Below are 23,331 nucleotides of genomic sequence, written 5' to 3' on the forward strand. Positions count from 1 at the left end.
CCAGCCATCTGTGCAGGCTGCCAGAAGAAGCCTGTGATGGGCTTGCCCTCGAGCAACTTTTGGTCTTCCTGCCTCCCAACCCCCATCCTACTGCGCCTGGGCCACCTGGTACAGATGGAGCTGGCCACCTGATGTGGGTTCTGTTTCCCATTCTCCACTTTCCATCCTCACCTCCCTCTTGTTTTACCTCTGCACCAGCTCTACAGGGCCCTTCTCTTCCCACAGAGGTGTTCATGCCTCCCATCTCTGAGAATGGAACAACTTCCTTAGACTGACCATGATGTCGCTTTCCTTCCTGCCTTGCTGGCAGTCTTAAAAGCATGCTCAGTCCAGGCCCTGACTTCCTCCTCTTGGCTTCTAGCTGTTTCTGTCACTTTTTCCCTGCCCTTTTTTGCCTTCACACTACACCTGAATGATGCTTTCTAATTCCTGAGTCCTTATTTACCTTCTTATCCTTGGCCTTGGCTCTTTCCTCATTTCTGACTCTGTAAGTCACACTTATTTAAGACTCTTACACATTTATCATTGTATCTTTCATAAAATGTTTTTTTACCATCTTAACCTGCAAGCAAAAGTAATATCTGTTTCCCCCTCTGTCTTACTTTGCACTTAGACTGAATAGTAATCTCTCTTGGTGACTTAGTTTAATTAGATTATTTTATACTGCCATTGTTTTCCCAGCTATTTGAGAATAGGCATGTTTCTTTATTTCGGCCCCAGTGTCAGATAATCGATTCTGTAACCATTGCTTAAAAGATGTTTTTTTATTAATTAAAGAATAATGTAAAGTTAATGAACCATGTTGTAATGAGTTGATGTTACATAATTTTTCACCATGTGCCACCTTGTGTCATCAGTCAGTTTTAATTACTAACAAAAGTTGATTGCCTTTAGGTCTTTCTGGATATAAGGATTCTAGTCATGGTATTGCAGAAAGCGCAGCACTCAGACCACAGTGGTGTTGTCATTGTAAAGTGGTTATTCTTGGAAGTGGTGTGCGGAAATCTTTCAAAGATCTGACCCTTTTGAACAAGGTACTTTGCTATTCCTTTTATGACCCCACCTCCTACCTCCAGCGAAATTGTCCTTGGCAGTGTCTCTTCCAACATCAGAGAGAGACACCACTTATGGTGGTGCGATGGACACATGTTCCTGGTGGTGGCATCAGCATATGTTAGATGTGCTTGAGCTGAACACCAAAGACCTACAACAGGCTGTTAAATGGAATATTATGAGGACTACATATTTTAAATAGAGTGAACTGTGGACCACATAGTTTGGTTCTGTATGTTTATTTTCTCCCTAGCTAAATTATCACATGCTAAATATTGGGACATAGTTTTCTTTCTACTATTAGGGTAAAGAACCACTGTCACTTTTGAATATAACGTAAAAACAATGTATAGATCCTGTTTTTATTAAATTTTGACTTGTTGAGATTCCCACACATTTCTCTTTGCTTTTCAGGATTCCCGAGAAAGCACCAAGAGGGTAGAGAAGGACATTGTCTTTTGTAGTAATAACTGCTTTATTCTTTATTCATCAACTGCACAAGCAAAAAACTCAGAAAACAAGGTGAGATGAGGATAATCTCAGCTGATAATAATGTATAACAAGTGATTTCTGTTCTGGGCATGTGGGAGTGAATAAACAGATGTGTCCCTGCCTTCATGGAGCTCTGTGGGAAATCCAAGGCAGATGCTGTTGCGGCAGAGGAGGAGGAGGTGTGGAGACCCTTGAGTCATGCTGCCCTTTCAACTTAGTTATTTGACAAAAGTGGGCAGAGTTACGTTTTAAAAGTTAAATAAATAGAACACTAATATTAAAATCTTTAATTTTACCAGTTTAATATTTTTTTTGAGACAGTCTCGTTCTGTCCCACAGGCTGGAGGGCAATGGCACATCTTGGCTCACTGCAGCCTCTGCCTCCCGATTCAAGCGATTCTCCTGCCTCAGCCTCCCGAGTAGCTGGGATTACAGGTGTGCGCCACCATGCCCAGCTAATTTTTGTATTTTTAGTGGAGATGGGGTTTCACCATGTTGGCCAGGCTGGTCTCAACTCCTGACCTTGTGATCCACCCACCTCGGCTTCCCAAAGTGCTGGGATTACAGGTGTGAGCCACCACACCTAGCTGTAAATATCTTAATCAATATTTTAAAATTACTTCTATTGATGTTACCGCGATAGGAAAACCTGTTTAAAGGTAAAATTTAAGATTATCTGTGTGCATTTTAAGAGAAAACATTTTGCTCACAGTATGGTGAAAGAGGTCTGCTTTACTTGATTTTGTGTAATTTGAGTGTGTCCAACTGAATAGTTGACACAAATGATATGTTCGTAATCACGTTTTGAAGGAAGCTTTTACTTTACATTATTACTGCCAGTCAGTCCTCCATCCAGGTTATTGCTCTAGTATGTCTTGCACAGAAGAACATTCTGAAGACTTCCTTTTAACAGGTAGTTGTGTGTAGTATGCCTGTAATAAAATCCAAGCTATATGTCAGATAAATTTAGACCTTAAAATGTATCAGCTTAAACGCAAGGAGGTTTTTTCCACCATATAGTTTAAGTTGGTTGCAGTCCCTGCCTGATTTGGTATGAGGCATGTCTTTTTTCAGGTACCTTGTCAGGATTGGGGCATGTGAAAAGAGGGCAGCCCCCATGGGTTGTTTTTTATTAGTTTATGATACTCTGTACCATAAAGTAAATAAGCTATTGGAGATTTCCTCTCAGCTCAACTCTTTCAGTAGCCAGATCAGAGCTGAGAAGCCTCAGAGAAAAGTTAATATGATTCATTTGTTGACAGGGGCTCCTTCCCTTTCTCTGACATTTACGCCAGTTGATTAAGCCTGAGATTAACAGATGTGAATTTTAGAGAGGAGATAAGCTCTCAAGAAGTGATGTTGCAGCATTCTTATTTGGTTAAACAAAAAACACTGTTCCGTTGTACAAATTATATTAGCTCTTCTGAAAGCATTGTGGGTTTTTTTTTTTTTTTTTTCCTTTTTCTGGTTTTAATATAGTTAGAAAGGGATTGTCCCAGAAAGTATAAGAACAGAATATTCTCCAGAATTCTGGCTTTGTGGAAAAGGCCTGGAAAGGATGCGGCACAGCTGCCGTCACCCGCTCTCTATTCCTGTGCACCTTAGAGCACGGTCAGTTTCTGCGATGCATGAGCCCCAGCACTTGCTGACTCTCCCTCTGCCCCACACATCCTCTTTAGTCATACTGCTCAGTTTCTTGTCTTAACAAGAATTGCTTTTCGGGCTTGTGAATTATTTTTCTTTGTCATGGTTTCTTTCTGTTGCCCAGGAATCCATTCCTTCATTGCCACAATCACCTATGAGAGAAACGCCTTCCAAAGCATTTCATCAGTACAGCAACAATATCTCCACTTTGGATGTGCACTGTCTCCCCCAGCTCCAGGAGAAAGCTTCTCCCCCTGCCTCACCGCCTATCGCCTTCCCTCCTGCTTTTGAAGCAGCCAAAGTAGAGGCCAAGCCAGATGAGCTGAAGGTAACAGTCAAGCTGAAGCCTCGGCTACGAACTGTCCATGGTGGGTTTGAAGACTGTAGGCCGCTGAATAAAAAATGGAGAGGAATGAAATGGAAGAAGTGGAGCATTCATATTGTAATCCCTAAGGGGACATTTAAACCACCTTGTGAGGATGAAATAGATGAATTTCTAAAGAAATTGGGCACTTCCCTTAAACCTGATCCTGTGCCCAAAGACTATCGGAAATGTTGCTTTTGTCATGAAGAAGGTGATGGATTGACAGATGGACCAGCAAGGCTACTCAACCTTGACTTGGATCTGTGGGTCCACTTAAACTGCGCTCTGTGGTCCACGGAGGTCTATGAGACTCAGGCTGGTGCCTTAATAAATGTGGAGCTAGCTCTGAGGAGAGGCCTACAAATGAAATGCGTCTTCTGTCACAAGACAGGTGCCACTAGTGGATGCCACAGATTTCGATGCACCAACATTTATCACTTTACTTGCGCCATTAAAGCACAATGCATGTTTTTTAAGGACAAAACTATGCTTTGCCCCATGCACAAACCAAAGGGAATTCATGAGCAAGAATTAAGTTACTTTGCAGTCTTCAGGAGGGTCTATGTTCAGCGTGATGAGGTGCGACAGATTGCTAGCATCGTGCAACGAGGAGAACGGGACCATACCTTTCGCGTGGGTAGCCTCATCTTCCACACAATCGGTCAGCTGCTTCCACAGCAGATGCAAGCATTCCATTCTCCTAAAGCACTCTTCCCTGTGGGCTATGAAGCCAGCCGGCTGTACTGGAGCACGCGTTATGCCAACAGGCGCTGCCGCTACCTGTGCTCCATTGAGGAGAAGGACGGGCGCCCGATGTTCGTCATCAAGATTGTGGAACAAGGCCATGAAGACCTGGTTCTAAGTGACATCTCACCTAAAGGTAACATCTGCCATTCACATGCTGTGCAGACTACTAACTCTGATGTCAGGCTAATGAATGCGTTTTGTCAGTTTTCCATGTTTGTCTCGTGTTCATTTTATATTTTATAATGTGTATAATTTTTCATTTACAAATGCCAGTCTTCTTTGTGTTCTCACACCTTGCTCTCTTTGCTCTACAGTTGTCTAAAGACTTTCATTGTCAGTATATCTTTGAACATAAGAGTTGGTGAAGTAAATCTGAGAATGATTTGTAGATAAAGTTTGCCTGTCATTTGCATTGGGAACCTCCTTTTTCCTTTTTTTTTTTTCCCCCGAGATGGATGGAGTTTCTCTCTAGTTGCACAGGCTGGACTGCAATGGTGCGATCTCAGCTCCCTGCAACCTCCACCTCTCGGGTTCAAGCGATTCTCCTGCCTCAGCCTCCCGAGTGGCTGGGATTACAGGCATGCACCACCATGCCCAGCTAATTTTTGTATTGTTAGTAGTTTTTAATTTTGTATTTTAGTATTTTAGGGGTTTCACCATGTTAGCCAGGCTGGTCTCAAACTCCTGACCTCAGGTGATCCACCTGCCTCAGCCTCCCAAAGTGCTGGGATTACAGACGTGAGCCACTGCACCCTGCGGGGACCCCCTTTTTCTTAAAGTCAGTTTCTAGAAGGCAGGAATGACATCTAAACCATACTGTATACATTGTCTTATCTTAGAATCAGATACTACTTCAGTTTAGAGATGGAAATTAAACACTTAGTCTGGACCTCCGTGGTTAAGTCTAGATTGCCACTTTTGCTTATGTAGAAAGCACACAAACAAAAGTATGTAGAGCTGCTTTCTTAAGTTTAGCACTTAAAAAAAAAGTCTGAAAATACTCTAAAGATAATTCCAAAGAAGATATCAATTTAACATTTTAAATCTGAGGGGAAAGGAACATACCTATAGACATTACCAATTAGACTAATCATTTTATAATCTGATATGTTATATGGCCAGTATGAAAGTAATGAACTGTTCACATGAATTTCAGTTATATTAAATTTTTCCACTTTAATGTCCTTAATCTATTATTTTCTCCAAAATTTAGGTCTTTAAAATAAATTGCTACCATTTAATAAACAGATTCATTAGATTATTACCAAACAGACTTATTAGATTATTGCCCAACAGGATTTATTTGGAAATTAGTAAATCTTTGTGAGTGGTTATTCTTCATTTTGCTCTTGTCTTTCATACTGTATCCTATTTCCCATAAAAATTATGTTTTTGTCCCTATGTAGGTGTCTGGGATAAGATACTGGAGCCTGTGGCATGTGTGAGAAAAAAGTCTGAAATGCTCCAACTTTTCCCAGCATATTTAAAAGGAGAGGATCTGTTTGGCCTGACCGTCTCTGCAGTGGCACGCATAGCGGAATCAGTGAGTGTCTTGGTCAGGCTTTGAGATTGGAATTGCTTTCCTAATTCAGTGTGACCTCTTGAACACATGCTGTAACATTTGTGGCACTCTTCAGAAAGTGACTTAGCCTGTGGATTAACCCGTTTGTCTTAGAGGAAACAAGGCATTGGTGATTTATCGGGAGAACTCAGTACGTGGTACTCAACCAGTGAGGTAGTTAACAAACTTAAGGTTCTTTTCCAGGCTGGAGGCAAGCAGGGGTGAAGGACACCAGGCTTGTCACATCTTCTGGGTGTGCTGGATGGGTGAGGACACTCTCCTCTTCCCTTGCCTTTCTAAAGTTGCTCCCACCTCAGAATGTCGGTGTGCCCATTTCCTGACACTGGGTATTTATGGCCACTCTCCTGCCCTCTTCCTAGGGTGAAGTCACTAGAGGGCAGTAGATCGCAGCAGCACTGATTTATGTCCTCTGACATCTCTTTGCTTAAAAGATTACAAGCCTGTTTGGCAGTGAGTCTCACTGAACCATATCTACACAATAGTTTTAGAAAATTATATGATTCTAAGGCGTTGTTTTCAAGAATAAAAATATCATTGGTGTGTTTTCTTTGGAGAAGCAGAGGAAACCCCAAAAGGCACTGAGTAATGTGCCTAATTGTTTTCTTTGGAATAGCCCTACCTAAATGAAGCTTATCTTTTATGACTGTAGAGAAATAAATTTCACAAGCAATGTATTCCAGAAAAGACGTTTAACATGTAAATTACTTTCAGTAAACCTTGAGTTAACACCTATGCTCTGTGTTCCCAGGACATGGAGAGTGACAACCTCATCATATCAAAGTCAAGTTGAAAGAAGTGAGAAATGATCAAGAAAGAAACCTTATAAATGATTTTTAAGCTATTCTTAATTGTAAAATTCCAGACAGAGATAGAAAAGTTGGCATTAATCCAGGTGAAAGAACTAAATGCGAATCACTACATGCCCTGTGTTTGTGGGTATTGGAATAGGCAGGCCCTGAAATCACACAAGCGTGTACATTGGTCAGCCAGTGTTTGTTGCATGGGCTAATCTTTTTCTTCAAGGAGCATTTGGCAGGGTTTACCTAAGTGTGGCTTTGAAACTGAATTTGCTTACTCATATTTAAGTAGATCTACCTACAGGCTGATATTTTGAACACAAGCTAGAAGACCATTTTATTATCGAGGAAAATGTTGACAAGTTATTTCTGTCGTGGGCCATCCTTTGACCAGCTTGAGATTGTAGTCTCCATCAGATGGGTTGACTTTGTGTCTACTTTGCTTCTTTTCAGCTACCTGGGGTTGAGGCATGTGAAAACTATACCTTCCGATACGGCCGAAATCCTCTCATGGAACTTCCTCTTGCCGTTAACCCCACAGGTTGTGCCCGTTCTGAACCTAAAATGAGTGCCCATGTCAAGAGGTTTGTGTTAAGGTATTTTGTTTTAACTTCACATAGTACAGCCCAGGGTTTCTAGGCGTATTAGTGGTTTCTTGTGCTTGATTTGTCTGCTGCTTACAAACCCTGCTGTCTGGCTGTGTATGTGCCCAATTACATAAGAGAACTCGCCGTGTGTCTCTGCTAGGCAGCTTTCCATGTATGTTTCTGTTAGTAAGAATTTGAATTAACCTGGTTTTGGGCATTACTCAGAGGTATCTTCAGTTTTCCTTTTATTTTTTTCCTGTTGATATGCCATTGTCTGCAGGCCTCACACCTTAAACAGCACCAGCACCTCAAAGTCATTTCAGAGCACAGTCACTGGAGAACTGAATGCACCTTATAGTAAACAGTTTGTTCACTCCAAGTCCTCGCAGTACCGGAAGATGAAGACTGAATGGAAATCCAACGTGTATCTGGCACGGTCTCGGATTCAGGTGAAGAAATACTTTGTGTACAGGAAGTGGAGAGACAGGGTAGAGTCTAGCAGTCTGAAGCTGTTGACGTCCAGTATGTGAAAATGATTTCACATAGCTGTGCGGACAGAAACCTGTTTCAAAATCACTTCAAATCCTGTCCCTTCATAGCACTAGGGAGTTAATCTGTAGTCTTGGAACTTAGTGATCGGCTTCCCCAGATGGAAAGCAGACCAGTGGAATCCGCACCTTTGCATCTTGTTGGGAGCTCCGGGAGGCAGGGACCGTTGTCATTTGCACACTCTGGATTTGTGGAGTGCTCAGTAGAGCTGTTTCAAGCACTCCAGAGAAATACAAATGAAAATATTTTCAAAAGGTACACCCATTTTAGAAGTTACCTTATCTTTTGGAAGCTACTGTTTCATGAAATCATTGCACGTTTTTTGGTAGACTGTGGACTGTCTTACAAGTAAGGCCATGTATAGGCTAAGCATTTGAGTTTACACCTATAGTCCATACTTTCTGAGTTGCAGACCCAAATATCCAAATGCCTGTTCAGCATTTTTCTCCTTGGATGTCTCAGAATGGAATTACAAAGCTCTTACTTTATCAAACTTGTCCAGCTCCTAAACCCCGCCATCCTACAGGTTCCTTGGATTACTCAGTGATGTTACCGTGTGTGTACGTTGGCCTCAGTACCCCCAGATTAAACCTAAAGCATCATCAAGTTCTGTTTTCTCCTAAAATTTCTCTCAGATCCACTCTTAGGTTCCCAGCCCTATCCTGATCCACATCTCACTTACCTGTACCACTGCAGGCCTGGCTGTCTCCTCCCATCCAGTTCCTTCTCAGCAGCCAGGGAAATATCTTTACCATATAAATTGGATCAGCATTCCTTTGTCTGTGTTCATTCAGATTCTTGTTCCTTTGTCGGAACCCTTTTACTCCTCACTAGACTTTAGTAGGATCTTCCCTTTATTGATATTTGGACATTTCACAGAACTGCGCCTCAGTGAAGATCTTTTTATTGATTGCTTTCCTCCCTTGATGAGCCCTTTCAACCTGGAGCATCGTGACCTTCCGTCTGAGAAATGTGTTTTGTATTCATTCTTTTGCAAGTTCTGCCCCTCTGTTCCCTCTGTGTTTACACGAAGACCCCTGAGATTCAGGATCTCAAAGTGTGGGCCTGAGACTAGAAGCAGCAGCACCACCCAGGGAGCTTGTTACGACATGCAGGTTTGGGGGCCCCAGCCCAGCCTTACTGAATCCAGCTCTGGAGGTGGGGCCCCCTGAGTGATTCTCTTGCATGCCAGAGAATAATGTGTCTTATATCCTTTCTCCCCTTCTGTTTTTGGTTTCCTTGTCTCTCTGTTCTTTCTGAGACTTCCTCTACTTTATTTGCTAATATTTCTTGTCCATTTTTAAAGATTAGCTACGAGCCCTTTCTGCTCTTGATCTTTATGTTTGACATTCTGTTTCTGCGTTATGAGTGGAGTATCTTTGTTTTTTTCTCTGCTGTTGCCCCTTTCTGTTGAGCCTCTCTCAGATTCTGTAGGTGAATTAGTGCTTTGCCTCTCCTCCTTCCAGTTGTAGCTTTCTCCTGCTAAGGCAATTACTTTTCTTTTTAAATAGTCCATTCACTCTTATACCCATTCGTGTTCTTGAGGAATGTGCTTTTACTGTGATTTTAGTGGATATCTTAACTGTGTTCAGCCTGTCATCTTGAACCTGAAGCATTTTTGAGAGTTCTGGTTTCTGTCTGTTTACTCATTTCATCCTGCCAGCCTCCCATCTGCCCACCTCCCTGGGGATCCCATGGATGATCTAATACGTATCCTGTTTTTCTGTGCTAATATCTTAGAAATATATACACTTTTATGTACATATATAAAAATGGAATCATGTTATATTTCTTTTTCTCCATCTTCCTTTTCTCCGTAATACTCAGAGGTCCCTCTACATCAACTGAGGTCGCTTCATGTCATTCTCTTGAATGGCTATGTGACGTTCCATAGTGTTGATGAACTGCAGTTAAACCATTGCACTACTATGGTGTTTATAATTTTTCTCATAACAAACTGTTGCTATATCTTGTACAACTATCAAAATGAATTAATAGTTTCACTCCTATGGGCTATATTCCCAAAAGTAAGGTTTCTGTGTAAAAGCGTGTGAACTTTTCATTTAAATAGATATTGCCGCTTTTCTAACAAGGCCCTCATTGCACACCTCTTCCTGCAGCACGTGAGACTATTTTCTTGTTTCCCATTTGTGGCTGGTGTTACTATTTTTTTGTTGAGTTGGCCTGATAAATATAGATTGACGTTGTTACCTTAATTGAATAGGCAGCTTTTCATGTTGGCCATTTGGATTTGCTTTCCTAGGAATTTGGATTTGCTTTCCTAGGAATTTGGATTTGCTTTCCTAGGAATTTGGATTTGCTTTCCTAGGAATTCGTATTCATATCCTTTGTCCATTTTCCAATTTGTAGCAGTTTACGCTGTTCAGAATTTCCCCTACAAAATACCCTTTGCCTACCAGCAAGTGTGACATCTTTTTTCTTGTAAAAGTTAATGTTTATATAGACAAATATACCTAATTTTCTGTTGCATCTAGTCTTGGTCACGACCCTAGATCGTATATGTATTGTAGAGTTTTTCTTGCATAAAATTTTTTAAATATAATTTCATTTTCTTCCATTGGATAACCAGTTGTTGAAGGGCCACTTAGAAGTAACCCACTCGTATTTAACTGATTTATTTTCTTCTTTTTTGAGACAGGGTCTCACTCTGTCACCCAGGCTGGAGTGCAGTGGTGCAGTCTCAGCTCACTGCAGCTTTGATCTCCCGGGCTCAAGCAATCCTCTTACTTCAGCCTCCTGAGAAGCTAGGGCTACAGGCGCACACCACAATACTTGGCTAATTTTTAAAAAATATCTCGGCTCACTGCAACCTCTGCCTCCCAGGTTTAAGCAATTCTTCTGCCTCAGCCTCCCAAGTAACTGGGACTACAGGTGTGCACTACCATGCCCGGCTAATTTTTTTTTTTTTTTTTTAAAGTAGAGACAGGGTTTCACCATATTGGCCAGGCTGGTCCTCAAACTCCTGACCTTGTGACCCACCCACCTCAGCCTCCCAAAGTGCTGGTATTACAGGTGTGAGCCACCACGCCCAGCTCTTTTCTTCTTCTTTTGACCCCACAAAATCTAGACTATAAACTGAATGTTAATACCAGTTACTACTATATGTTAAATTTTCATATATGCAGGGATCTATTTCTCTTTTCTGAGATACTCTGTCACCCAGGCTGGAGTGCAGTGGTGCCATCTCAGCTCACTGCAACCTCTGCCTCCCAGATTAAAGCAATTCTCATGCCTCAGCTTCTGGAGTCTCTCTCTGCACTGGAGTGCAGTGGTATGATCTCAGCTCACTGCAACCTCTGCCTCTGGGACTCAAGCAGTTCTCTTGCCTCAGCCTCCCTGGTAGCTAGGATTACAGGCACGCACCACCATGCCCAGGTAATTTCTGTATTTTTATTAGAGACGGGGTTTCATCGTGTTGGCCAGGCTGGTCTTGAACTCCTGACCTCAAGCGATCCACCTGCCTTGGCTTCCCAAAGTGCTGGGATTATAGGTGTGAGCCACCGCGCCCGGCCTATTTGGAATCTCTTCATTTCCACTGATCTTGTTTATTCTGAAACCACACTATATTGATCTCCATACATACTAAGTGTGTTATCTGGTTCATTCACTTGTGAGTTGTATCTGGAGTAGAACAGATAACCAAAGATGATTGTTCAGAGGATAAGTCAGTTCACATACTAAAGTCAGTCACATGGCCCTTCCCACTGTGTGTTCCCGGATGTGCTTCATGAGGACGCAGCTGGGGCAGCACATGGTCCTAGGAATTCCGACTAGAATGCAGCTGGTTGCTACATTCTAGAATTCAGTTCAGTTCTAGAATTGCCTTATAGTCTAGTACTTCTGATTCAGTTGCATCTAGTCTAGTACATCTAGTCTAGTACTTTTGCATTCAGTTGCCTTCTAGTCGAAAGTAAGAGCAAAAACCCAAAATTGGGACAAGAAAATACAACTATGTATGGGAAAGACCCATAGTTTTTTAGTATGTTTCTCTACAAGTAGTGCTACCAACCTAAAATAGTGCACCTAGCAGGCCACCAGCAGGGGAGTACAAGCTGCACAGTGAGAGCTGCTTCCATTTCAGCCATTTCAGACTTCTTTCCCAGCCTCAGAATTTTGTATTAGTGAAAAATGTGCCTTCCCCAAGAGCTTCATTTGTTTCCAACGTTCCTGATATTTACAGCAGAGTGACGTTTCCTGTGTCTGCTCTTTGCCCTGGCTCCTGGGAAGCTCAGATACTATTTACAGTATCAGTGATCGGTTATAGTTAGCCCGATTTCTGTGTTATTAAATTTATTATGTCTTTTTTGAAATAGTATTGGGGTAAAATAAACACCACAAGTCAATAAGCTTATTTAGTTGGTGGGAACTCAGCTGTCTAATCTGGAAGATTAGATAGTCTAATACATAAGACAGCTAAGCCACAGTATTTGTACATAGACCCTAAGAATTTAGTGCTAAAAAAGACATAGGAAGAAGCTAGTGATGGCCTAGTTTTAAGTAGTAAAAATGTCCAATTTTTTAAATTTCAGAAAATAGCATATTCAAAAATGATTTGAGTTAAAGTGAAACTTCAGTATGGCTTCTAATAAGACCCAAGGGGTAAAACCTTTGTATGAGAAAGAGAAAATAGATTTGTTGTCAAATAAATTGGAAGTATATAAACACTTTGTTTTTTTTCAGGGGCTGGGCCTGTATGCTGCTAGAGACATTGAGAAGCACACCATGGTCATTGAGTATATCGGGACTATCATTCGAAATGAAGTAGCAAACAGAAAAGAGAAACTTTATGAGTCTCAGGTAGGTGTCTGGTCCCTGCGATTGTATAAACAGCGCCATCACCCTCTCCCTTTCTCCATGCCAGCCAAACACCCCGAAAGGCAGAATGAAGTCTGTCATGCTGCATCCAGCTTCAAACAAAAGCAGTATCTGTATATTATTGTATTTTTATCAGTTTTATCTCTTTCCATTGGTGTTATGGTTTACTCTGATAGATGACTGTAAATTAATGATCCTGGCTTCACACACAACCTGCTGATTCCATGCTTTCCATTTGTGCCATGTAAATGTCATCTGTGCCTAATAGAATATCCACAGTAAGGGTGATCAGGGTGCCGTTCCGTTCAGTGTCGACTGAGTCCTCCTGGTGTGGATAGGAACACGGGAGTTTCAGATCGACATTGATGACTGCCTGACTTTTCCCTCAGAACCGTGGTGTGTACATGTTCCGCATGGATAACGACCACGTGATTGACGCGACGCTCACAGGAGGGCCTGCGAGGTGAGGCAGCGAGGAACCTGACGGGGAGTGCTTTTGCTCAGGGGGCCAGTGCTGGTGTGGTGAACACTGAAGCCAAGGGAAAGGCTCTCACTACAGCCTGGCAGCGATTAAAAATTCAGAGCAAATGAGTTTTGAGAATTTTTATTTAAATTTTATATTTGTACTTCCACTAATGGGCAAATAGAAATTTAATTAGCAAAAACTTTCTCAGCAAATGGGAAGTTTTTAAAGCTGCTTCCAGCTGTTTTACAATATAGTTTTCTGACACGGTGGCTTGCAGGTATATCAACCATTCATGTGCACCTAATTGTGTGGCTGAAGTGGTGACTTTTGAGAGAGGACACAAAATTATCATCAGCTCCAATCGGAGAATCCAGAAAGGAGAAGAGGTAAGAGTCTGAGAGATTGTGTCTGCCGTGTCGTCTAGATCCTGGGTGAATAGTTTCCTCCTCACAGAGGTAACTTGCTCACTTGTTTCCCAATTCTTTGTTGTGATAAAAACTCTCTCTATAGTAGGCCAGATGTTCCCACCCTGTAATATTTCACCCTTCAGGCATTCCAGTTCCACCCTCCTCCACATGGCAGCTCTGTAAGCATTTGCTGTCACCTCCCCCTTCCTTTCTGTGCCATGGGTTCAGCATCTGCGTAGCACCCAGGTGGTATCATTTCTGTGTGCCATAGGATCCTTCTTTATCCCCTTAACCTGGACAGTTTGGCAGCGTCCCCTCTCTAAAGAGCATCCCCGTCCGTCTCCAAGAGGGCCGTGGCTCCTGGGATGGCACTGTTGGGCTATGGGCGGCAAATCTGGGCAGCTGTGCTGCTGAGAATTGTGTGCTCACGCTGACGATCAGTGCATGCTTAACCAAGTGCTCACATCCACACATTCTCCAGCAGTCCAGGTGTGTGTTGTCTTCAAAATGCCGAGTGCCAAGCTTGCCATTGGTCTCTGTGCTCTCAGAGGAGATTCTGGTCCAGCATCTCACCTGTTGGGATTATTATTGGCCTTAACTGCTGCATTTGTTTCCCAACTTGGTCTTTCCCATCATGATTCAGGTACCTTGGTTCTGGAATTGCCTACTGAGCAGCAGGCTTGGTTTCTGTAGGGAACGTCCCACATTTGGGGAGTGAGGCACCTGAGTGACTTGACTTTGCTGGTGCTCCTGTCCCTTCATGGGATTCTATCTGTATCTTGGGTCTTTATGGAATCTCCTTTCTTAGTCAAGAATAAGGATCTGACTAGACCCAAGGCCCATTATACATCTCAAAGTAACGTGTAAATGAGGCCGGGTGTGGGAGCCCTGGCATGGTGCCAGTAACTGATGGCTACTATGGTGGTCAGAAGAGACTCACCTGAGCCCAGGGCCGCCTGCCCCCTTCCTACTTGAATATTCTTGAGTGAATAGTTTAATCTGAGCCCCTATTTTATCTTCTGCAAGACGGAGAAGATGATTTCCTTACCAGTTTCGTGTAAGGACTTAGCAGATACCTGAAAGCAAGCAGTGGAATCATTGCCAAGAACAGCTACTCAATAAACAATGGTTTCTTTCCTTTCTGTGTAGAAGGTCTTTCCAGCAAGTGTTCTAGAATAATTTCAATCAGAAGAGACCTAGAAATTACTACTGGTTCTCCCCTTCATTTCGCAGCGCTGGGTCTCTCTGGGGTGGTGGGGGTTGCAGGGGCCACGCAGTGAGGCTTATACCGTGGGACTCATGCAGACTCCCACCTACCTTGGTTGGTCTGAGATGTTCATTTGGTGACCTCTAAATAGAAAGACATCCTTTCAGTCTTGAGTGTGGAACAATGAAAGAGGAAAAACAGTGTTAGCTGGCAAGGGCAGTTCCTCTCACCCAGACCTGCATGCCCCATTCAGCAAATGAGGGGAGGTGAAAGCCTCCTGGGTTCAGGGAGAGGGGTAGGAAAGCAGCTGCCCTTCCAGTCCCCTCCATCCATCTGCAGGGACAGCATTATGAGAAGTCACAGAAATACAGCTTTCTCCCTGTAGGCTCCCCTTTCTCAGATCTGGCTGTTTGAAAATACTGCCTCCCTCATTTCCTCTGTGCACGCGCAGGGTCCCATGGAACCTCAACAAATCAGGTCTTCCTTAATTTACATCTGTTTTGTTCGCTGGTTTTAAAGTGCAAGGGAGATGGAGGCAGAAACGCCATTTCCTTCCTTGCTGTCCTTTCTTACCCTGTGTCTTTGCCGTGGGCAGCTCTGCTATGACTATAAGTTTGACTTTGAAGATGACCAGCACAAGATTCCGTGTCACTGTGGAGCTGTTAACTGCCGGAAGTGGATGAACTGAAATGCATTCCTTGCTATCTCAGCGGGCGGCTTGTCCCTAGGAAGAGGCGATTCAACACACCATTGGAATTTTGCAGACAGAAAGATATTTTTGTTTTCTGTTTTATGACTTTTTGAAAAAGCTTCTGGGAGTTCTGATTTCCTCGGTCCTTTAGGTTAGAGCAGCGCCAGGAGGAAGCTGACAGAGGCAGCGCCCCTAAAGTGGCCGAGGTGAAACAGAATTACAGAACGGTCCAGCACTTTGCTTTCTTTTCTTTTCCTTTTCTTTCTTTTTTGTTTTTTTTCCCTTGTGGGTGGGTTTCGTAGTTTTGGTTTTTTAGTCTCACTAAGGAGAAACTTTTACTGGGGCAAAGAGCCGATGGCTGCCCTGCCCCAGGCGGGGGCCTTCCTATGAATGTAAGACTGAAATCACCAGCGAAGGGGACAGAGAGTGCTGGCCACGGCCTTATTAAAAAGGGGCAGGCCCTCTAACTTCAAAATGTTTTTAAATAAAGTAGACACCACTGAACAAGGAATGTACTGAAATGACTTCCTTAGGGATAGAGCTAAGGGATAATAACTTGCACTAAATACATTTAAATACTTGATTCCATGAGTCAGTTTATTGTAGTTTTTGATTTCTGTAAAATAAGAGAAACTTTTGTATTTATTATTGAATAAGTGAATGAAGCTATTTTTAAATAAAGTTAGAAGAAAGCCAAGCTGCTGCTGTTCCCTGCAGAACTAACAAACCTGTTACTTTGTACAGATATGTAAATATTTTGAGAAAAAATACAGTATAAAAATAGTTATTGACCAAATGCTACCAGGCTCTGCAGCAGCTCGGGTGCTTATAAAATGTTCATAGGGATGTTACAATATAATTTTGTGTTATAAAATATGCCATTATAATTATGTAATAACCAAAATTTCAACCTAGAGTGTTTGGGGTTTTTTGGAAACTGCAGTCTATTAGTACTTAATGGTTTTATACACCTTCCTTCTGACAGAGCGGGGCGTATGCTACAACTTTTATAGCTGTTTTGGTAATTTAAACTAATTTTTTCATATTATATTGTTGCATCCCTACTTCTTCAGTCAGGTTTTTTTGTGCTTACAATTTGTGATAACTGTGAATAACTGCTTAAAAATACACCCAAATGGAGGCTGAATTTTTTCTTCAGCAAAAGTAGTTTTGATTAGAACTTTGTTTCAGGCCATAGAGAATCATGTAAACATAATAGGATCATGTAGCAGAAACTTAAATCTAACCCTCTAGCCTTCTATTTAACACAAAAATTTGAAAAAGTAAAAAAAAAAGAGGAGATGTGACTATGCTTACAGCTGCAGGACTCTGGCAATAGGGTTTTTGGAAGATGTAATTTTAAAATGTGTTTGTATGAACTGTTTGTTTACATTTCTTTAATAAAAAAAAAACACTGTTTTGTGTTTGCTTGTAGAAACTTAATCAGCATTTTGAACCAGGTTAGCTTTTTATTTTGTACTTAAAATTCTGGTACTGACACTTCACAGGCTAAGTATAAAATGAAGTTTTGTGTGCACAATTCAAGTGGACTGTAAACTGTTGGTATATTCAGTGATGCAGTTCTGAACTTGTATATGGCATGATGTATTTTTATCTTACAGAATAAATCAATTGTATATATTTTTCTCTTGATAAATAGCTGTATGAAATTTGTTTCCTGAATATTTTTCTTCTCTTGTACAATATCCTGACATCCTACCAGTATTTGTCCTACCGGGTTTTTGTTGTTTTCTGTTCTGTATAATAGTATCTAATGTTGGCAAAAATTGAATTTTTTGAAGTATACAGAGTGTTATGGGTTTTGGAATTTGTGGACACAGATTTAGAAGATCACCATTTACAAATAAAATATTTTACATCTATAAGAGCTGCCTAGAGCTTCTCTGTTAACTCCTCATGTTCAAATTTGAGCTCTTAAATTGATGATTGTCTGAAGTTCACTGTCCCTCTGATACATCTTTCACAATTACAATGTTGATGTAATCAACTTGGTTCTCTTAGATTTTCAAAAGTTTAGATGTAAATTCGTAATTCAATCTAGTCATGACACTTTTTCTTCCCTTCAACTGAATAAAGAAGGGAACTGCTGTATCTTTCTAGGGTATTTACCAAATTCAGAATATCCTTGGTGCCTTGTTCAAAGCCTGTTTTTGTTTAGTTGGTAAATTTAGTCTTGGTTATGTTGTGGTTTTGTTTTCTTTTCTTTCTTTTTTTTTTTTTTGAGGCAGCTTGTCAGACTTATTCTATGTGGTAGACTTTCTATCATATTGAATTATTTGACATATTAAATATAAAGGGGTTAAAAAAAACTGCTCAGAATCACCTTTAGTTTCTAGGACAGATTTTTACCTTGGACTTGACAAACACTAAAACAGCAAGCGTTCCCAGTCCACCATGGAGCCTGCCTGCTAGTGAGGGGAATGGACAAAAGCAGGTGACTGTTTTAGATGGGAGGTGGGCTGGGAGTCCCATGGGGGCATTCCTAAGGAGGTGACATTTAAGCAAGACCTGAAGAATGAAGAGGAGCTGGCCTCAGGAGCGTGGCAGAGGCTTGCCTGGCAGAGGGGACAACTCATGCTGGAGCCTTGAGATCTGAAAGAGGCTGATGCCACCGGTGACTGAAAGGCAGGCATGGCTGGGACAGAGTGGCAAGACGTGAGATGAGAGAAAAGCAAGGGTGAGTGGTGCAGGTTCAGCTCGCCTGGGTCAGCAGGAAGCCACTGCTGGGCGGTGCCGAGTTCCCACTGCATAGAGGTGACGTGCTGCCCAGAAGAGGCAGCCTGCCTATGGGGCACCAGCATGTGTACAGAGGCTGAGTGGGCTCCGCACGAGTCCCAGGAGGAGCGAGGGGTGCCCTGGGCTGGGCGATGGTCACGACAGGGAGGGAGCTGGCAGCAGTTGAGGCGTTTTGCATGTAGATTGCTCAATAGTTTCCCATTTCAAAACCGCCTTGTCTCGGTCTCTCCTCAGCTTCTCCTGTCCTCCTTTGGCCCCATGTCACTTGGAGGCTGCACTGCCCTCTGTCCTAGTCACCAAGCAGAAACACACTTAGTCTGATGTGGTGTCCGATGCAGCAGATGATCATCTGGCCATTAGGGTTTCCTGTCCCTGGTGGCGGTGGCGGCCACTGTCTCTGAAATTCTCTCCAGCCCCTGCTTGTGGAGCAGCACCCTTTCTCAGCTTTCTTCCCACACTGCTGCTTTAATCTTTTCCCTCTAAGGGCTCTACCCCATTCTTTTTTCATCATAAAGGCATGTATTTAATAGTAATCTGAAAAACAGCCTTCGGGAGGCCAAGGTGGGAGCATCACTGAGGCCAGGAGTTCAAGACCAGCCTGGGCAATATAGTGAGACCCGTTCTCTACAAAAAATCAAAACATTAGCCAGGTGAAGTTGTGTGCACCTGTAGTCCCAGCTACTTGGGAGGCTGAGGCAGGAGGATCACTTGAGCCTGGAAAGTCAAGGCTGCAATGAGCTGGGATTGTACCACTGCACTCCAGCCTGGGTGACAGAGCAAGTCCTTGTCTCAATTTAAAAAATAATAACTGAAGCCAACTCCTCAGGAAACCACAGCTATGCAGTCAGTCGTGGCTGCAGTGATACTGGTGCATTTTTTATTAGGCTCAGACACAAACACTAAAATGGTCCCATATAGACAAATTCCAAAGAATGGGCTGTTCACTGTGAACACCATGGTAAGAAAAAAGGCACAAGAGTCTGACTTGATCCTTTGGCCCTGAGCCTAGGGCCATCCTACCCTATTGTAATAGGAAAGGACAGTCTCAGCAGCAGAGTCACCAGCACTCCCTCAGCTTCACAACAATGCAGTAAAGCCCGCGGTGGCCTGTTCCCTGGGGCCCATTGTCATAGACACTGGGAGCAGCTTTGATTTGAAATGAGAAGTGCTACATTTAAAACATTAAAAATTTGAGTATTTCAGTTACAACTATGTAACGAGAGAGACTTAAGGTTACAAGAGGCAGAATAATGATGTCTTTAACTGTGTTCAGTAGACTTTTAAATGTGTTCCTAGATAAGGTGGCCTCAGCACTTCCCTCCAGGTTTCCAGCTATTGCCTGGGAGGACTCCGCTCCCATCACCTTCTGGCAGAGTTGAAGAATCCTTTCCCAAATATCTAAAGAAATTGGGTAAATGTCAGCAAAGCAAGGTTCTTATCGCGCGGAGGTGAGTAGACCTATGGTGCCCGTTTGCACAATGTGTCCCGTACTCTAGCTGAGTGCCCAGCGCCACTCTGAAGTCTCATTTTCTTCCTGCCATGCCATTGATAGCACAGATGTATGTGTAGTTCCTGGAGGTTCAGGATCTTCTAAAATGGAAGCCACGTTCGACTTGCTAGGAGGGCCAGCTGTCTCCTCATCCCCGGTCAGCCACAGCCTTACTCCAGGTCTCTGGGAATCTTGCACCCCAGCCCTGCTTGCTCCTGTGCCCTCAGAGCCCATGGTGGGTCCATCGAGCCCTTCAGGGGCCAAGAGATCACTGGGACCCTGTCTCTGGTGCCAGGGTTTTGCCTGTGACATGTCCCAGCTGGTACTACAGACTCTCCATCTGCTTTGTCTGTCCTGAGGATGCTCCAGCATCCATCCCAGGGCCAGCACCCTCGTTGCCTAGGGCAGGCCTGCTCGCCACTCCCTATGCAGTTCCTGATGCTCTGCTCCTGCGAGGGTTCTCGTTTTGGAAGACGCTGCTCCTGGTTCCCAGAAATTCTTTTAACCTAGTTTTTATCCTAACCACAGAAATGTTAAAAGTAGTCCTTCCTCCTTGATGGCAACCTTACGAAACTTTGCTTCCTGAAGAACAAGTTGATGCAGGCGGACCACACGGGGTGTATGACCTTCTCTCGGGGGAGGCCCCACTCATAGGTGACCCCTCTTCCTTCCACCCCCTCTCCCTCACCCCAGCCCTACTATTCCCACTGCTGCCAACTCCACAGCCTCAACTTTTTGTGTACCTTTTAAATACCAGCACACCCCGACACACACTTTCCTCAACTCTTCTCATCCTCTGCTCTCGCCACGCTGACCTCATCCAAACCTACAACTTCACCCAACATGGTGGGAAAAGAGTTCCAAACGCCTCCCTTCTGAGCTCTAGACCCTGGCATGACCCTGCAGCCTGCTCACTGAGCCTGCGAAAACTCCACTGCAGAGACTTCATGCTTTTTGTCTTCCAAGAACGATTCCACCAATACTTCCTCACTCGGAATGGCAGCTACCCGCTCCCAGGCGCCCGCACCAGAGCCCCAGGCCATCCTCATGCTCTGCAGCCCGCCTGGCTCAGGGCTTCATCCCAGCAGCCCCAGCCAGGAAGACCCTTCGCTTTCAGAACAGAAGGACCTGCTGTCCCCTGATCCTGGAATGCAAGCGCATGCCTCGATGCTTCCTCACTGCTGTGCTTTCTGCCGGGACCTTGTCCATCCCAAGGCCGCCCGGCCTGCTCCAGGAAGTCCTCCCCTCTCACCCGCTGTGGGATTGTGCAGCCCCGTTCTGTGCTTTCTTGGTGCATGAGTCTATCAGGGCATTTCTCACTTTCATTTCTAAGCTTTCCTTTCACCTGAAGGTGGGAATTTTAGCTTGCAACTATTTCTCCAGCACAAAAGAGAGGGCGGGCGGGCAGAATGCCGAGTGCCAGGTGGTCAACTCCCCGCAATCTCCCCTGCTCTGCCGGGTCCGGAGGGCTGACCCTTCTGGTGTCCTGGCTCCTGCTTCAGTTCAGCCGGTGGGCGCTGTTGGGGGAGGCGGGAGGCAGGACAAGGGACCTGGGCATTTCTGCTCCCGCTGTCTGGTGGTGGAGCTGCCTGTGTCTAGGCCCACGGCTCCGGACGCTGCTGCTCACCCCTCAGGCTCAGAGGTGGCAGTGCCCCGAGGCTGCCAACGCTGTCACGGGCCCTTCCCTCACAGCTCTTCAAGATGCCAGAGATGCGCGCCTTCTCATTTCCCAGCGGGACCCTGACTCAAAGACAGGAAGGAAGGATTTTTGGAAACATACTGTTGACAGCGTAAGTTAATATAATGTGTAAAAAATAATGTTTTATTATTAAAAATCCATATTTATAAAGAAAAAATGGGGAAGGAGGACAAAAAGGAAACTGAAAGATGTTTAGGGAGTTTACATTTTTTTCTTGCCAATTTTACGGAGAACATTTTCCTATCTCTAAAGTGAATTACTTTATATTCATGATAATATAGTATTTGGGAGCACTTTGGGATTACTTTTAGGAAAGTGGCAGAAGTAATCGAGTTCCCAGACACTCCTCCTCCCGTTCCCCTGATGTTAACTGTGACGCATTTGTCAAAACTAAGAAATGAACATTGGTCCATTGCTGTTAACTAACCTGCAGGCTACTTAGGTTTCACCGGGTTTTCCAATAATGTCCTTTTTCTATTCCAGGATGCGGTCCAGGCACCACGCGGCGTTTAGTCATCACATCCTCTTAGCCTCTTCTGGACACTGGTAATCTGGTAGTTTCTCAGATTTGCCTTACTTTTCGTGACCTTGACCAATTCTGATTTGACAGTTTCAATCCTCATTATCTTCAGGTCTTCCTATAATTTAGCATATTTGTCAAAGCTGTTTTCAACATCAGTGTGTACTAATTCCATCCTTTCATTGATAGGCCTGTTTGTTTTTATTTAAGACTTTTATTAACAGGTGTTTTTCAGTTTGTTACTTTTTTGAAAAAATCAACTTGTAAACTTTTAGACAAATTAAAAATGAAGTTCTTAAAAAATCGCAACTTGAGCAGATATGAAACCATTTAAAACCTTTAAAGGCGTATTGAGAAAACCAGGCTTTTTTAAAAAACACTTTATTACCAAAAGAGACATCTTTAGGTAAAATAATTTAAAACCCATGCCCCACAAACAGTGCAGATAGTTCTAGTTATCTGGTCAACAGACAAAAAGGCACTTAAGGTCTTCAGCTCCAATCTTTTGTTCATTTCTTCTTGCTGGAATTTCCTAGTTCTTGTTTGATGACTAAACCGGGTGACGGTGGAGATAGCAGCCGGCATTTGCTCAGCCCACCCCGCTCAGCCTGGAGCCAGCAATTCTCAGCTGGTGGATCCGCTGCTTGTGTCTCTGCCATCTTGTGGTTTAGGGTTTTCTGGGCAACTGTGTCAGTAATTGAAGTCGTGGCGGCCCCGGTGCTGAGGTGGCTGGTGACCTTGGGTCTCATCTCCTGGATTGTCTTTATTCTCTTCCTCGCTGTCCTCTCCAGGCTGTCTTGGGTGAGGAGGGCCCTGCGGAATCGTGGTCTGTGTCCCCGGTACACTTGCTGCCTCGCTGGTCTCCCTGCACCCTGGCTGTCACCCCTGCATCTGTCGCCCCTGCATCGCTGCTCCCGGCCGCCCAGAGGCTGGAGAACTGCAGCCTCCATGGAGGAAAGTGGGACTCTGCGGTGGGGCCGGCGTGGTGGGGCCTGGCCTGTGGCAGTGCTGTCTGATCCCTCCTTCTGTTCCCCAGTGAGGATTCTGGTGATTGTGGGGAGGACCCACGTCTGTAGTGGTTACGGTGGCTGCAGGTTTACTGCCTTGACCTGGGTCCCACCAGGCCCTGTAACATTTGCTGCCTCCTCACCCTTTTCTCCTTCAACATCAGACTCTGCGGCCTCCCCAGCTCTTGCCCTGCCAGGGTCCTCCTCCTTCACGGCAGTCTGGTGAAGAAACATCTTCCTTGGTGTGAAACCATATCTGTTCCTTACCCTGAACCGTTTGTTCCCAAAACCTTTGCCGTGACGACTTTCTTGTCCCCTCCAGCGGGGGTGACGGTGCCTGGGCTCCTCCCAGGGTGTGATGGCGACTAGGCCACGGCGGCGGTGGGGCTGCCCAGGGCTCTCTGGGATCCGCTCCCTGCTCCCAATCGAACTCTCTA

General features: G+C 43.9%; 1 protein-coding gene across 5 annotated transcripts in view; it reads left to right on the forward strand.

Annotated features, from left to right (window-relative positions):
- Nucleotides 1–17,308, forward strand: part of KMT2C (lysine methyltransferase 2C) — a 233,321-nt gene extending 216,013 nt beyond the window's left edge. For 3 of the 5 annotated variants that reach the window (XM_017863658.1, XM_017863659.1, XM_017863660.1), the window contains 10 exons: nucleotides 895–1,034; nucleotides 1,468–1,575; nucleotides 3,314–4,433; nucleotides 5,707–5,843; nucleotides 7,133–7,275; nucleotides 7,547–7,715; nucleotides 12,517–12,633; nucleotides 13,041–13,114; nucleotides 13,395–13,503; nucleotides 15,327–17,305. In XM_017863658.1, coding sequence (XP_017719147.1) covers nucleotides 895–1,034; nucleotides 1,468–1,575; nucleotides 3,314–4,433; nucleotides 5,707–5,843; nucleotides 7,133–7,275; nucleotides 7,547–7,715; nucleotides 12,517–12,633; nucleotides 13,041–13,114; nucleotides 13,395–13,503; nucleotides 15,327–15,419 — 2,210 coding nt within the window. In that variant the 3' untranslated portion in view covers nucleotides 15,420–17,305. Of the gene's footprint in view, nucleotides 1–894; nucleotides 1,035–1,467; nucleotides 1,576–3,313; nucleotides 4,434–5,706; nucleotides 5,844–7,132; nucleotides 7,276–7,546; nucleotides 7,716–12,516; nucleotides 12,634–13,040; nucleotides 13,115–13,394; nucleotides 13,504–15,326 lie in introns of all 5 variants that reach the window. The other 2 variants (XM_017863662.1, XM_017863661.1) reach the window with 2 other exon arrangements.
- Nucleotides 17,309–23,331: the final 6,023 nt, after the last annotated feature.

The sequence above is a fragment of the Rhinopithecus bieti genome, unplaced genomic scaffold (genome assembly GCF_001698545.2).
Source record: "Rhinopithecus bieti isolate Rb0 unplaced genomic scaffold, ASM169854v2 scaffold_70550, whole genome shotgun sequence".
NCBI classification, from domain to species: Eukaryota; Metazoa; Chordata; class Mammalia; order Primates; family Cercopithecidae; genus Rhinopithecus; species Rhinopithecus bieti.